The sequence below is a fragment of the Myotis yumanensis genome, unplaced genomic scaffold (genome assembly GCF_028538775.1).
Source record: "Myotis yumanensis isolate MYYU_CA2020_CCGP unplaced genomic scaffold, mMyoYum1.0.hap1 SCAF_4, whole genome shotgun sequence".
NCBI classification, from domain to species: domain Eukaryota; kingdom Metazoa; phylum Chordata; class Mammalia; order Chiroptera; family Vespertilionidae; genus Myotis; species Myotis yumanensis.
In genome coordinates, this window is record NW_027223755.1 from 92748677 (window position 1) to 92762422 (window position 13746).

Sequence of the window (13746 nt, forward strand, 5' to 3'; positions counted from 1 at the left end):
GGGGCCAGAGCCTGGTTGAGTCATAGTCAGTCACCCTGGCACTGTTCCCAAGCCTAGCATCGCCCTCAGCTGTTCTGCACACACAGGTCCAGGCTGAGACAACTGCAGACCAACCCCATAATCCCATCCCTAAGTGCCAATTGATTGTAGACACTGTGAACTCAGGTCAACCGAATCTATCACAGGCTCCCGAGATTCACTGAGCAGCACAGCTGGATTTGAGGCAGGTGGTGACCAGTGCGGGGAGGGGCGGGGACAGGACCCATGAGAGGTGGTCGGCATCTACACTGCCGGCTCCCAGTGCCAGTTAAGTCCCCACAGAGGCAGCTGGAGTCCGTGCAAGCCTTGGTTCTGTGGAGACCAATGACAGCACCGCACCAAGGGGTGTGGGCCTCGGGAAGCATTTCTCACTGGGGAGTTGTCCTTGGGGGAGAACCGCCTGGGCAGTTGTCAGTCCTCCAAACAAAACCTGACTTGGGTTCCCAGCTCTCAGATGCAAGGTGCTCTCTCCCTGCCTGTGATACGGAGTCATTTCTGTCAGAGACCACTATTCCCTCTGGGGGGGTGTGGTACTTAGAGACCAACATCTGGGTTCTAGGAATGCTCACTGATGCTGAGATGTCATTGTTTCTAGACCATTTTTGCAGACAGGCCTTAGGAATATACTTTCTAAAATGTATATATATGTAACTAAAGTTCTGAATTTGTATTGATATTTGCTATTAAATTTTAATATTAAAAACAAAATAAGTGGGGCCCTAGCCAGTTTGGCTCAGTGCATAGAGCATCAGCTTTCAGACTAAAGGGACCTAGGTTCGACTCTGGTCAAGGGCACGTACCTCAGTTGCAAGCTTAATCCCCGGCCCTGGTCAGGGTGCTTGTGGGAGGCAACTAATCGATGTGTCTCTCTTACATTGATTTTTCTCTCTCTCTGTATCTTCCCCTCCCTTCTACTCTCTCTCAAAATCAATGGAAAAAATCCTTGGGTGTGAGGATTAACAAAACAAAACAAAAAAGTATTCACAGTGTGGAAGCTCAGTTAAAGTAGGGGCCAAAAAAATGGTGTCTGTGACAGCTGAGGGCCTGAATTGAGGCAGTGGCCATGGGGATGCAAATGAGGGACCTGCTTTCCCAAGCTGAATTCAGAACTGATTGGATTTGAGGCCTGTAGTGAAGCAGAGGAGAAAGTGAGGATTAACTGATTTTTTCAGTTTGATGATGCCCTTTCCCTGAGGGAGGGTGGGTACACGAGGAAAAAGAGATTATGGGGGAAGGCAAGATGGATGGGTATGTTTTGAAAAACGTTGAATTTGCAGCCTGTGAGGCATGAATTTATTTGGAAATATATATGGCGTGAAATGCTTTGATTCAACTCATTAGTTATTTGGGAAGTTTTTTACTATTAGTTTAGACGAAGAAAGACGTATGGAAGAGTTTTCCAGGTGTAAAGGAAATTTACTGGGAATTGAGATTTAAATTTTTTCTGGTTTTTCATCAACAACCTGGATGTATATTTTGAGGTGAGCCACTTCACCCCTCCATGCTTTGTTCTTGTCATATGATAGGCCAAAACATCTACCCTAAGACCCCTTTCGTCTCTAAACAGTTGGTTCACTATTTGTTAATAGAATTACATGTTCTGAAAAATAATCCTAGCCTCCTTCTTAATAGATTTCGGTGTGACAGCTTTTGATTTGACACAGTGCTTCCAGCCAGGGTTCCTACTTGTGAATCAGATTAGGATGATTTCTAGGCCTCTGTCATCCCATGCCTCATGCAGCCCACCCTGTGTTGCAGATCACCGAGGTGGCCTTGGAGTACAACAACTGTCACGGGGACCAGGTGGTGGAGCGGCTCCTTCAGCACTTGCGGCGAGTGGATGCCCCGGTGGTCAAGTCTCTGGCATCTGAGCCCCCAATCCAGCTGCTGGACCCGCCGCTGATAAGGGCGTCCCCCTGCTGCAACACTGTGGTGCTGCCCCAGTGGCACTCCATCTCCAGGACCCACAATGTCTGTGAACTATGTGTCAACCAGACAGCTGTGGGCATTAGGCTGAGCTCGGTTAGTGTGCCACAGTGCAGCTTTCTCGAGATGGCAGCAGCTCTGGATTCTTTCTACCTCAAGGAGCAGGCCTTTTACCATGTGGTGTCGGACAGCATGGAGTGTAGCAATTTTCTGAGTTCCTACAGCCCTTTCAGCTACTACACTGCATGTTGCAGGACTATGAACAGGGGTGTGGCAGGCTTCATTGATTCTGAACCAGATGTCTTCAAATCCCCAAACATTGCATTTTCTTCCCTCGAGAAAGAATGTGAGGTTGATACCCCAAGCTCCGTTCCTCACATTGAGGAGAACAGGCATGTCTTTCCTGAAGTGGACATGAATAGCACAAACTTCACAGGCCTGAGCTGCAGAACCAATAAGACCCTGAACCTCTACCTGTTGGATTCAAATTTGTTTTGGTTATATGCAGAAAGGCTAGGTGCTCCTAGCACCGCTCAGGTGAAAGAATTTGCTGCAATTGTTGATGTGAAAGAAGAATCTCACTATATCTTGGATCCAAAACAAGCTCTTATGAAGTTCACCCTAGGTACTGTAGGCACTTTACTTCCCCAAGCACAATAAGTTTGCATAACTTGATATAGGTAACTTTTATCTAGGGATCTCATTACATTTGGTCATGAGGGTGATGTCAACTCTTTAGCTCATTTGAAATACTTAGGCTACACTGGTCATAATTTATAAGAAGCTAATTTTGTCTATTAATTGGAACAGAAACTTTCTAACTTAAAATTTTTGGTAAGTTTGTCATTTAGCCCTTGGGGGTAAGAGTCAAACATTCCAGATTGGCAGTACCTGTCACATTTCTAAGATAGGGAGAGCTGCAGTGGTAGAAACTGGCCACTGTGATGGAGAGCCCTTTTGGTGTGAATGTCCCATGGGGCTGATGAGTGTGAGTCCTAATAACAGCTTCATTCTCAAGGAACTTAAACAGAAAGCAGTGAACAATAGAACCGCCTGTCCTCCCTGTTTGTCTCAAAGATTTAAATGTCTAAGTGTCAAGGCCTAATTTCTGCTGCTCTTTATAAGGGTTGGGAAATGCTGCTATGACCTTGGGTGCCTAGATTGTAATAAACAAGTGTCAGGCTGCAAACCACCTTTTGTGAGGTAAGACCCAGTCATTATAGGAGAGCTTGCCCTTGGGACTGCTAGGGGCTTGACAGCTGCAGTATCTAACCCACACTGCCCTGTTCCCAGGACCATGCTGACATCCTTGATATACACACAAGGAAGTGAGAATTCAAAAGCCATGTTAGTTCAGCCTCATTGGAAACACCAGGGAAAGTCAATGTTTGCCAAATGGAGGGAGGAGGAATTTGGTAGGAAAAGAAGCCTTTTGTTTTCAAGTTTTAGAGAGTATTATAAAAATAAAGTTAGAGCCCTGAGTAACAGTCCTTTCAGCTGTCTTTTTTAGAGTCCAGGTGAGGCTTGTTTCTTCCATTAGACACATTTGAAAAGGCTTATATCAATATGATTTTGTTCTATATCAAATTATATGTTACTAGAGGCCCAGTGCACAACATTTATGCACTGGAGGCGGCAGCGGGTGGGGGGTGTCCCTCAGTCTGGCCTGCATCCTCTCGAAGTCTGGGACCCCTCACCCTTTACCACCCGCCTGCAGTGGAGGCAGGAGTGGCTCCCGTCACTGCTGCTGCACTCACCAGCCTGTGAGTGGCGCTCTGGCTGAGCGGCACTCCCCCTGTGGGAGGGCACTAACCAGCAGGGGGCAGGTCCTGCATTGAGCGTCTGCCCCCTGGTGGTCAGTGCGTGTCATAGCGACTGGTCATTTCACTGTTTGGTCGATTTGCATATTAGGGTTTCATTATATAGGATAAACGGGAAGGCATCTGAGTGTTTAAAGGACCCTGTGACCTGTCACTCTGTGTATTCTTATTAATTTTTCAAATTGCTTCCAATTCATGTTTTTCTAAGTTACATTTTGGTGTACTGAGTTTTCTTAAAATGAAATAAGCCTGTATTTTTTTAAGTAAGTGTTTATTGAATTTTCCTGAATTCTGTTCAGTTATACCAGTGGTTCTCAACCTTCTGGCCCTTTAAATACAGTTCCTCATGTTGTGACCCAACCATAAAATTATTTTCGTTGCTACTTCATAACTGTAATGTTGCTACTGTTATGAATCGTAATGTAAATATCTGATATGCAGGATGGTCTTAGGCGACCCCTATGAAAGGGTCGTTCAAACGCCAAAGGGGTCGCGACCCACAGGTTGAGAACCGCTGAGTTATACCCAAGTACTCAATGAGCTCATAATGTAGTCACTTTGAATTTAAGGGTAATCTGAAAGAAGCCTTATTTTTTTTTTTTTTTAATATATTTTATTGATTTTTTACAGAGAGGAAGGGAGAGAGATAGAGAGTTAGAAACATCGATGAGAGAGAAACATCGATCAGCCGCCTCCTGCACATCTCCCACTGGGGATGTGCTCGCAACCCAGGTACATGCCCTTGACCGGAATCGAACCTGGGACCCTTCAGTCCGCAGGCCGACGCTCTATCCACTGAGCCAAACCGGTTTCGGCGAAAGAAGCCTTCTTAAGATTCCTTTTCATCTTCTGTATCTATTCTGGAACATTGAGCTCAGTTGTTCTTTGCCCTGTAGTTGGTGTCAAAAATAAGGGTCCTTGTAAAAAAAATAACCCACATATACTAGGAGTCATGGTCAGTTAGGAGAGTTGACTTTTTAAGTCACCTGTTTCTGGGGCAATCTCAGAATTTAGGGTTCATACAGAATAGGAAATAATTCTTGGTTTTATGTTTCAAACACATATCCAAGTAAGTGTTATTCAGCGCTGGTAATGAATTCTCATTAGCATTCATGTGACATTCTTCACTTCCTCTCCCTTTGCAGAAGATTGCATTGCTCTTTAAGACCTCAAAATGGAGAGAGTTAGATGAAAGAAAAGGAAGTGAAACTCAGATTAGTGCTGTTTTAGATGACACAGTGGCCTTTTCGGGGAGGGTAAAACTGTTGGTTCAAGTTAGGTTTTTGGATTATTTATGTGTGTTTTTTAATGTGCTTTTCTGCTAAGTATATTTGGGTTTATTTTTCTTAACCTTTTAAGAAAGAAACTTGAAGAACTTCAATAAAGGAAACAAAAAACATAGCTCCTTGTCCTCAAATTAATGAGTGTTAAACAACTAATACATTGCAGTAGACTGGTGCAATTATTGCATGTGTAGTTATACTTAAAGGTCTTAGTATTGTAGATTGAAATCTCTTAAAAGATGTGTCATGTTGATGATTTATGCAATTTCAGGTGTCTTGTTAGGAAAAAAACAGGATATTAGAGCATCTAACAATGCATGGTGTTTTGTTATCTAAATTACTGTCTGCTGAGTTAATATCACCAGAATTAAACCTGGTGCCACTCTGGGCAGCTATGTTCAGGGTTTTGCATGTAGCTGAAGTGTTAAAAATGTGAGCCTGTGAAGTCATCCCAATTTTTAAAATGTAGAGTTTAAAGTAGGCCAACTACTCTCCTTGTACTTAGAGAAAAGTTGATCTCATTTTCTCTTTATTTTTAGAGTCTTTTATTCAAAACTTCAGTGTTCTCTACAGTCCCTTGAAAAGACATCTTATTGGAAGTGACTCTGCCCAGTTCCCTTCTCAGCATTTAATCACTGAAGTGACAACTGATACCTTCTGGGAAATAGTCCTTCAAAAGCAGGTACGGGTCTGGTTAGTGTGGCTCAGTGGTTGAGCATCGACCTATGAATCAGGGGGTCACGGTTCGATCCCCAGACAGGGCACATGCCCAGGTTGTGGGCTCAATCCCCAGTGGGGGGCATGCAGGAGGCAGCCTATCAATGATTGTCTCTCATCATTGACGTTTCTTTCTATCTACTCCCTCTCTGAAATCAGTAAAAAAATGTATTAAAAAAAAAAAAGCAGTTATGGAAGCATGAGAGAGGCAGAAATCAAGCCATCTACCTTATTAAAATTATTTCTAGTCCTGGCCGGTTGCTCAATGGTTAGAGCGTCGACCCAAAGGTTCTTGGGATCAATTCCTAGTCAAGGGCATGTACCTTGGTTGCAGGCTCAATCCCCAGCCCCTGTCAGGGTGTGAACAGGAGCCAACCAATCGATGTGTCTCATGTCTCTCTCTCTCTCCTTCCCCCTCTCCCCCTCCCCCACTCCACTGTCTCCCAAAATCAATGGAAAAAATATCCTCGCTCCTTGAGTAAGGATTTAAAAAAAAAAAAATTATTTCTAAAGCTGGGGTGAGTGGTTGGTTTTGATGTACAGAAGATTAACAGGACAGACGTATGAATTACGTGGTTTTCTAATTGCAAAAGTTCTTAAGAAAGCACATAATCAGAAAAATCTGAAGATTAATTTTTTCACTGTAATATATACACAAGCAGCATTTATTGAATGCCTGCAGGGTTCTAAGAATGAGGGCCTCAGGATCCCAGTCACAGCCATCTCCCTTTTCCCACAGGATGTTTTGCTGCTTTATTATGCACAGTGGTGTGGCTTCTGTCCTTCCCTCAATCATGTCTTCATCCAGCTAGCTCGCCTCCTGCCAACGGACACATTTACTGTGGCAAGGTAAGGAAGCCTGTTCTGCAGCACCTTTGGCTGTGTTCATCTTCCCTCTTCTTTACAGCTTAGCCATATGGTTTGCAAGGGTCTGCCAATTTTTCACTAACTTTGGGAAAGCCTTGTTTGAATTTAATTATCAGCTTAAAGTCATGAGCAAAACCTCATTGAAACCAAAGATTTCCAGAAGAATTCTGAGTGTTTTTTCTATGATGTTGAGTGTATTTAGCCCTGATTGAATTCATAAGAGGGTGAGTGCAGTTCTGTGGGAGCAGTGCTGACCTGGTTGTTAGGACAGCCCCCTGGAGAGGCCAGCTTCCTGGAATACCACAGGAAGGGTGCCCTGGAGTTGCATAGCAGTAGGGCCTCGGCCCACTGAAAGGAGGCCAGTCCCTGGTTTGCTGCCAGCCAGCCCTGGGACCTGGAGTAAATCTCTCCACCAGGCCTTGTTTTTCTCCTCATTTGTAAAATTGAAAGGAAAGATTGGTCGATATCCACATGTTCTAGTTTTGTGATTCCGTGGAAACTGTATGTGATCTCCTCAGTAAACAAAAAATTTAAAATTGCGTTTTGTAAAAACAGGGCTCAAATAAAGAGGTTTTGGATAAGGAAAAAAGCAGTTTTGGGAGAAAATTATTTAGATATGTATAAGGTATATCTTCTCTCCCTCTCCTCCAGATAGATTACAATTAAATATAAAATATCAAATCACAGGGAAAAAAAAGCAGATAGACTATTGGATTGGCTAGCTCCTTTGAGAAATGAAAACTTTCCAAAGTGAAGCAGTTTAAAAAATAATGAAAGAAAATGAACAAATTCTACTAGAAAAATTGAGCAGTGAAAATAAATAAGGAAAACAGACTAAAAAAAATTTAACAGTTGTATTTTATGTCATATATATTTCACCTATTATATATTCTGTAAGTGATGATGAGAGCCAAATTTGAGGAGTTACATTGCTGAGATATATATATATTTATATATATACTAGTAGCCCGGTGCATGAAATTTGTGCACTGGGGTGGGGGTGGGGGGTGGAAAGGGGCCCCTCAGTCTGGCCTTCACCCTCTCCAATCTGAGACTCCTCAGGGAATGTCCAACTACCTGTTTGTGCCCACACTTTTAACAGATAACAGCCCCATTGTTGTTTCTTTCTTATGCTTAAAACCATTGGAATTAGTAGGTATTCAAAGTGTGTATACATTTTGGGGGGACACCCTGTATATCTCTTGTCAGTGGTGAAAGAAACCAACAGCAGATTTGGAACCCCCAGACAGGGAACCTTGCTCATTCCCCACAGGTCTCCCCACTTCACTTTCCACCTTCGTGGGCAGCAGGAGAATCAACATTTTCTCTCATTAATTCGGAAAAGCACGTCCTGTCACCCATTGCCCGGCAGGAGTGCGCTAGGCCCCAAGCAAGCAAGGCTCAGTCAGGGCAGCCTTTGCTCATGGGTGCTGGCACCCAAAGTGCACATTCCTCCTCTACAGTCACCCCGACTATTCCACTGTTTCACTGAGAGGACAGAATTCCTCTCCGCCTCTGGGTTTTTGATCTTGAACGCTGACCGAAGGCACCTCAGAGAGGGCCGCCCGCGCCCACCAGGTGTGTCTATCTGCACCTGCTCCTGCCTCAGCACCTGCATTAACTCCCCAGAGGTGATCTCGTAGCTGCACTGGCCTCCGTGAGAACAGGGCATCACCACTCCGCCCTCTCACTGTCATCTCACAGGCGCCCACTCTCAGCACCCAGAACACCCAGACACTCTCCAAAGGACATGAGTGCATCAGAGGGGATGTGTGCACATCCTGTGGGGGTGTTAGGCATGCCGGGTTGATGGAAGTGCAGTGGAGAGGCTGGGGCAACTTGTACACGCCTTGGTTTGCAACTGTTGCAGGTGTGGGAGGGTGACAGTGTGCTGGGGGATGTTCGTTCGCCAGGGGGGTATGTGCACACCGGAGGCCTCTGGCTTTGCAGATCCGCAAACCCCTGTGGTGTGGCCAGGAGGACGTCAGTCTGGCCTGCCACGGTGGCTGTCCCTGCGATCCTGCACCTTCTGGGCCAGGAGGCGGATCTTGCGCAGTCACTCCTGGGCGCTGATGGCTGCCTCCCCGCCGTGAAGGGTCACAGATCCGAGTCCCGGGACCGGAGTCCCGGGACCGTGCACAGCCTCAAGCGCTGCCCCCCACCCGGCAGGGTCACAGATCCGTGTCTTGGTCCCATGGACAGCCTCAAACACTGACCCCCGCCTGGCAGGGTCACAGATCTGGGTCCCGGACTGCGGACAGCCTCGCGTGCTGCCCCCCTGCCCACCAGGTCACGGATCCGGGTCCCGGGACCACGGACAGCCTCAAGCACTGCCCCCCGCCCGGCAGGGTCACAGATCCGAGTCCCAGACTGCAGACAGCCTCCCCCGGTGCCCCCCGCCTGGCAGGGTCACAGATCCAGGTCCTGGGACCGTGCACAGCCTCAAGCGCTGCCCCCCGCCCGGCAGGGTCACAGATCCGTGTCTTGGTCCCGTGGACAGCCTCAAACACTGATCCCCGCCTGGCAGGGTCACAGATCTGGGTCCCGGGACCACGGACAGCCTCGCGTGCTGCCCCCCTGCCCACCAGGTCACGGATCCGGGTCCCGGGACCACGGACAGCCTCAAGCACTGCCCCCCGCCCGGCAGGGTCACAGATCCGAGTCCCGGACTGCAGACAGCCTCCCACGGTGCCCCCCTCCGACAGGGTCACGGATCTGGGTCCTGAGACTGCAGACAGCCTTAAGCACTGCCCCCCGCCCGCAGGGTCACGGATCTGGGTCCAGGGACAGCGGACAGCTGCAAGCGCTGCCCCCCGCCTGGCAGGGTCACAGATCCGGGTCCCGGGACAGCGGACAGCCTCAAGCACTGCTGCCCCACCGGCGAGGACATGGATCCAGGTCCCAGACTGCGGACAGCCTCAAGCACTGCCGCCCCGCCCGGCAGGGTCACAGATCCGAGTCCTGGACTGCGGACAGCCTCCCGCGGTGCCCCCCGTGTGGCAGGGTCACAGATCTGGGTCCTGGGGACCGTGGACAGCCTCAAGCACTGCCGCCCCACCCAGCAGGGTCACAGATCCGAGTCCTGGACTGCGGACAGTCTCCTGCGGTGCCCCCCATCTGGAAGGGTCACAGATCTGGGTCCTGGGACCGTGGACAGCCTCAAGCACTGCCGCCCCACCCAGGAGGACATGGATCCAGGTCCCAGACCGCGGACAGCCTCAAGCACTGCCCCCCGCCCGGCAGGGTCACAGATCCGGGTCCCAGACTGCAGGCAGCCTTGCCTGCTGCCGCCTGCCTTCAGTATGCAAATTAGCCGCCATCTTGTTGCTTCAGGGTGGGGGCCCCACTGGGGTGCCTGGCCAGTCTGGGTGAGGGGCTGAGGGCTGTTTTCAGGCTGGCGGGCAACTGAAGCTCCAAACCTCTCCTTTTTTTCTTTTTTTTTTTTTATTCTGGCATTTATTTACCTTCTATGCCTGTCACTGGAGCTGAGAGCCGGCTTTCTCTCTGAGGCTCGGCTGCTGAAAGCAGGTTTCTGGCCTTTGTTTACCTTCTGTATTCGAAACAATGTTGCGGTCTTGCTGGCTGAAGCCTGGCTGACTGAAAGCGGGTTTCTGGGGTTTTGTTTAGCTTCTATATTTGTTACAATGTTTCAAACTGCAAGCTGTTACAATGTTTCAACCAGCAAGGCAGGCGGGGAACCTGGCTTCCTCCATCACTGGAGCAAGCAAGCCTCCCTGTTCCCTTCAAGCTGCCTGGCTGCCGGCCGCCATCTTGGCTGGCAGTTAGTTTGCATATCTCCCTGATTAGCCAATGGGAAGGGTAGCGGAGGTATGGCTAATTACCATGTTTCTCTTTTATTAGATAGGATACACACACACACATACACACACACACACACACACACACGCTAGGGGCCCAGTGCACGAAATTCGTGCACGGGGGGGGGAGGGGTAGGGAGGGGAGTCCCTTCAGCCCAATGTGCACCCTCTGTCATGTTCTGGGACCCCGGCTGCTCCGGGCTTAGGCGCGGGCCTACAGGCTCGGGGTGGCCTGGCTTTTGAGGATGCCTGTCCCTGGGACACAGGCCTTTTGGTGCTGGCCTGCACGCACTCCAGTGGGACGGGAGCTTTCCCCGCCTCGTCAGGCCCTGCCCCCAGCTTCTGCACGCGCCACCCTGACTCTGGCTCCCCAGCACCTGCGCGCGTGCACCAACCAGGCAGAAGCTTCCCCGGCATGCTCGTGCGCCACCCCCGTCCCCCAGCTCCCCGGTTCCCATGCTCGCCGCCCTGGCCCCGGCCCTGGCTCCCCGGCGTTCTTGCGCGCCGCCCTACCCCCAGCTCCCTGGTGCCAGTGCGTGTGCAAGCGGCCACGGGGCCAGAACTTCCCCCACATCTGCCCTGCCCCGGTGCCTATGTATGCAAATTAACCTGCCATCTTTGTCAGATTAATTTGCATACTCACTCTGCTTGGCTGGTGAGCACAGCGGAGGGACGGTTAATTTACATGTTTCTCTTTTATTATATAGGATATATATATGTATGCATTATGACTTAATCCCAGAACATCCAGTGAAACAGGCATGAGTATCACTCTCTTTTTACTGAGGAGGAAACTGAGGCACAGAAAGATTAGGTAACTTGCCCAGAGTCACACAACATGTGAGGGACCAGGATTCAGAATCAACTGTTTATGCTCCAGACCCTGAAAAATTAAAATGGTTTAAGAAACTGCTAAGGGGAAACTGGTTCATACAATGGAGTACAGCCTTAAAATGGAAGGGAATTCTGACACACACTACAACATGAATGAATTATGAGGACATAATGTTAGGTGAAATAAGACACAAAAGGACAAATACTGTATGGTTCTTGAGGCACCAAGAGTAGTCTGATTCATAAAGACAGAAAGTAGGATGGTGGTTGTCAGGGTTTGCAGGGAGGATAGAATGGGAAGTTGTTTAATGGGTACAGAGTTTTGTTTTGTAAGATGATGGTTGCACAGCAGTATGGATATACTTAATACCACTGAACTGTACGTTTAGAAATGGTTAAGATCATAAGTTTTGTGATACATATTATTTATCACAATAAAAGACAGTGGTGAGGGGGTGTGGAGAAACAGTTAAGAAGGATTCCAGTGTGAAGAAAGGACACGAGCCCTGGCTGGTGTTACATCAGCCCATGCACCAAAGGGTCATGGGTTCAATTCCCAGTCAAGGGCACGTACCTGGGTTGCAGGTTCGATCCCCAGCCCCAGTCAAGGTGCGTGCAGGAGGCAACTGAACAATATGTGTGTGTGTTTCTCTCTCTTCCCCTCCCCTCCTCCCCCCCACATTCTCTAAAAATCAATGGAAAAAATAACCTTGGGTGAGGATTAACAAAAGAAAAGAGAAAAGAAAAGGCATGAACAGGTTTTTCATGTAAGAGGAGAGAGTAAATAAACAAGTGGGGAAATTATAATAAATGTAAATTAAAGCAATAAGTTTCATTTATGCATATTAATTTAACATGTTTTTAAGTGACAGAATCTTGCTTTGATAAAATAAAGTGAAATTAGCATAGTTAGATGTAGCTAACAGAATAAGTAAATTGATATAACTTTTTGGAAAGCATTTTAGCAACACTAAGAAATCAAAAAAATAGTTGCGCATTGTTGACCTAGTTAATTTCACTTTGGGGAATTAAGGAAATAGAACTTCCATAGATGCATGAGCTAGGCATGGTAACATTACTTACTAGTATACAGCAGTAGATTAGTGGTTGGGCATTTGATGGAATTCTGACCAACTCATTAGAACAATGCTTTGCATACAATTAATTGAAAAGAATAGAGGATAAAATATATGATTACTGCTCTTAACAATATGTAGACATCTATACCAAGCCTAAATGAGAGTCCCAGAAAGAAGGTCCTGATTAGTCCGATGGAATTCTGAGTGGATGTATACAAATAATTTTCTTTTAATTTTACAGTTTGGTCTTTCTTTGAAGCCAAAATCAGGAGGAAAAAAGCATTTGATTATAGAATAAAGTGTTCTTCACCATTTGTTTAAAAACTGGAACTTAGTTTTAGGTAGGCAGGAATGCTGTTTTAATAGTAAAGCTGTTTAAACATTATAATTTGGTTATGTCATTTTTTAAAGTGAATTTTATCCTTTTGGACAAATGGCACTAATCCCATCCCACCAATACTTTTCGAAAATTTCTGTCAAGTTAATGAGTCAAAACATTTCCATCTTTTGTATGCACTATTTGCAAGAATAGGGTTGAGCGATTGGTTCCCTCTAGAACAGTGGTTCTCAACCTTCCTAATACCACGACCCTTTAATACAGTTCCTCATGTTGTGGTGACCCCCAACCATAAAATTATTTTCGTTGCTACTTCATAACTGTTATTTTGCTACTGTTATGAATCGTAATGTAAATATCTGATATGCTATATGTGTTTTCCGATGGTCGCGACCCACAGGTTGAGAACCGCTGCTCTAGAATGTTCTTTTCGTGCTGAGCCTTAGTATGTCCCACTTATAGCTAGCTGCAGGAGTGGCTGCCACCTAGTTCAATAGTAATTACACAGGTAGGTGGGGTCATTTAGCACAGATGTCATTTTCTGTGTTAGAAAATTAATTTTAAATCTGCTAAGAAAATACACCTTTTGGTTCCTCTGTCCAGATTTACAAAATATAAAATATAGCATTTCTTTTCCAATTTCCTTTTTTTTTTTTTTTTTTTTTGTGCCCTCTCTGAGGCTTTTTTCCAGTTTTCTTGCATCTTCAGAGAGGCTTGATATATTTTGCACAATGATTTCCTTTGTTTTTCCAGAGCTAATTTAGGAATTAAAGTATTTGTCCAGATCTTGTCAGGTAGGTGGGACTACTCCAGGGTTGTCAGTGAGGCATTTTTTGGGAAGTTCATTTTTACTTTGACAACTTTACATTTCCACTCAGTAAGTAAAGTGGGAAGATTCATGTTCTGGAAGTATCAGTGCATCCGGCATGAACTGTGCCCAACTCAAACCTAATGGTGCACTCACTGAGAAGGGGCTGGTCGAAGAAAATGCTCTAGGATCTTCAGTTATTTGACAAGGTTCTTTCA

At 46.7% G+C, this 13746-nt stretch overlaps 1 protein-coding gene across 2 annotated transcripts in view; it reads left to right on the forward strand.

Annotated features, from left to right (window-relative positions):
• Window positions 1-13746, forward strand: part of TXNDC11 (thioredoxin domain containing 11) — a 72995-nt gene that overhangs the window by 54166 nt on the left and 5083 nt on the right. For both annotated transcript variants that reach the window (XM_070412969.1, XM_070412970.1), the window contains 3 exons: window positions 1798-2590; window positions 5608-5750; window positions 6525-6634. In XM_070412969.1, coding sequence (XP_070269070.1) covers window positions 1798-2590; window positions 5608-5750; window positions 6525-6634 — 1046 coding nt within the window. The remainder of the gene's footprint in view (window positions 1-1797; window positions 2591-5607; window positions 5751-6524; window positions 6635-13746) is intronic.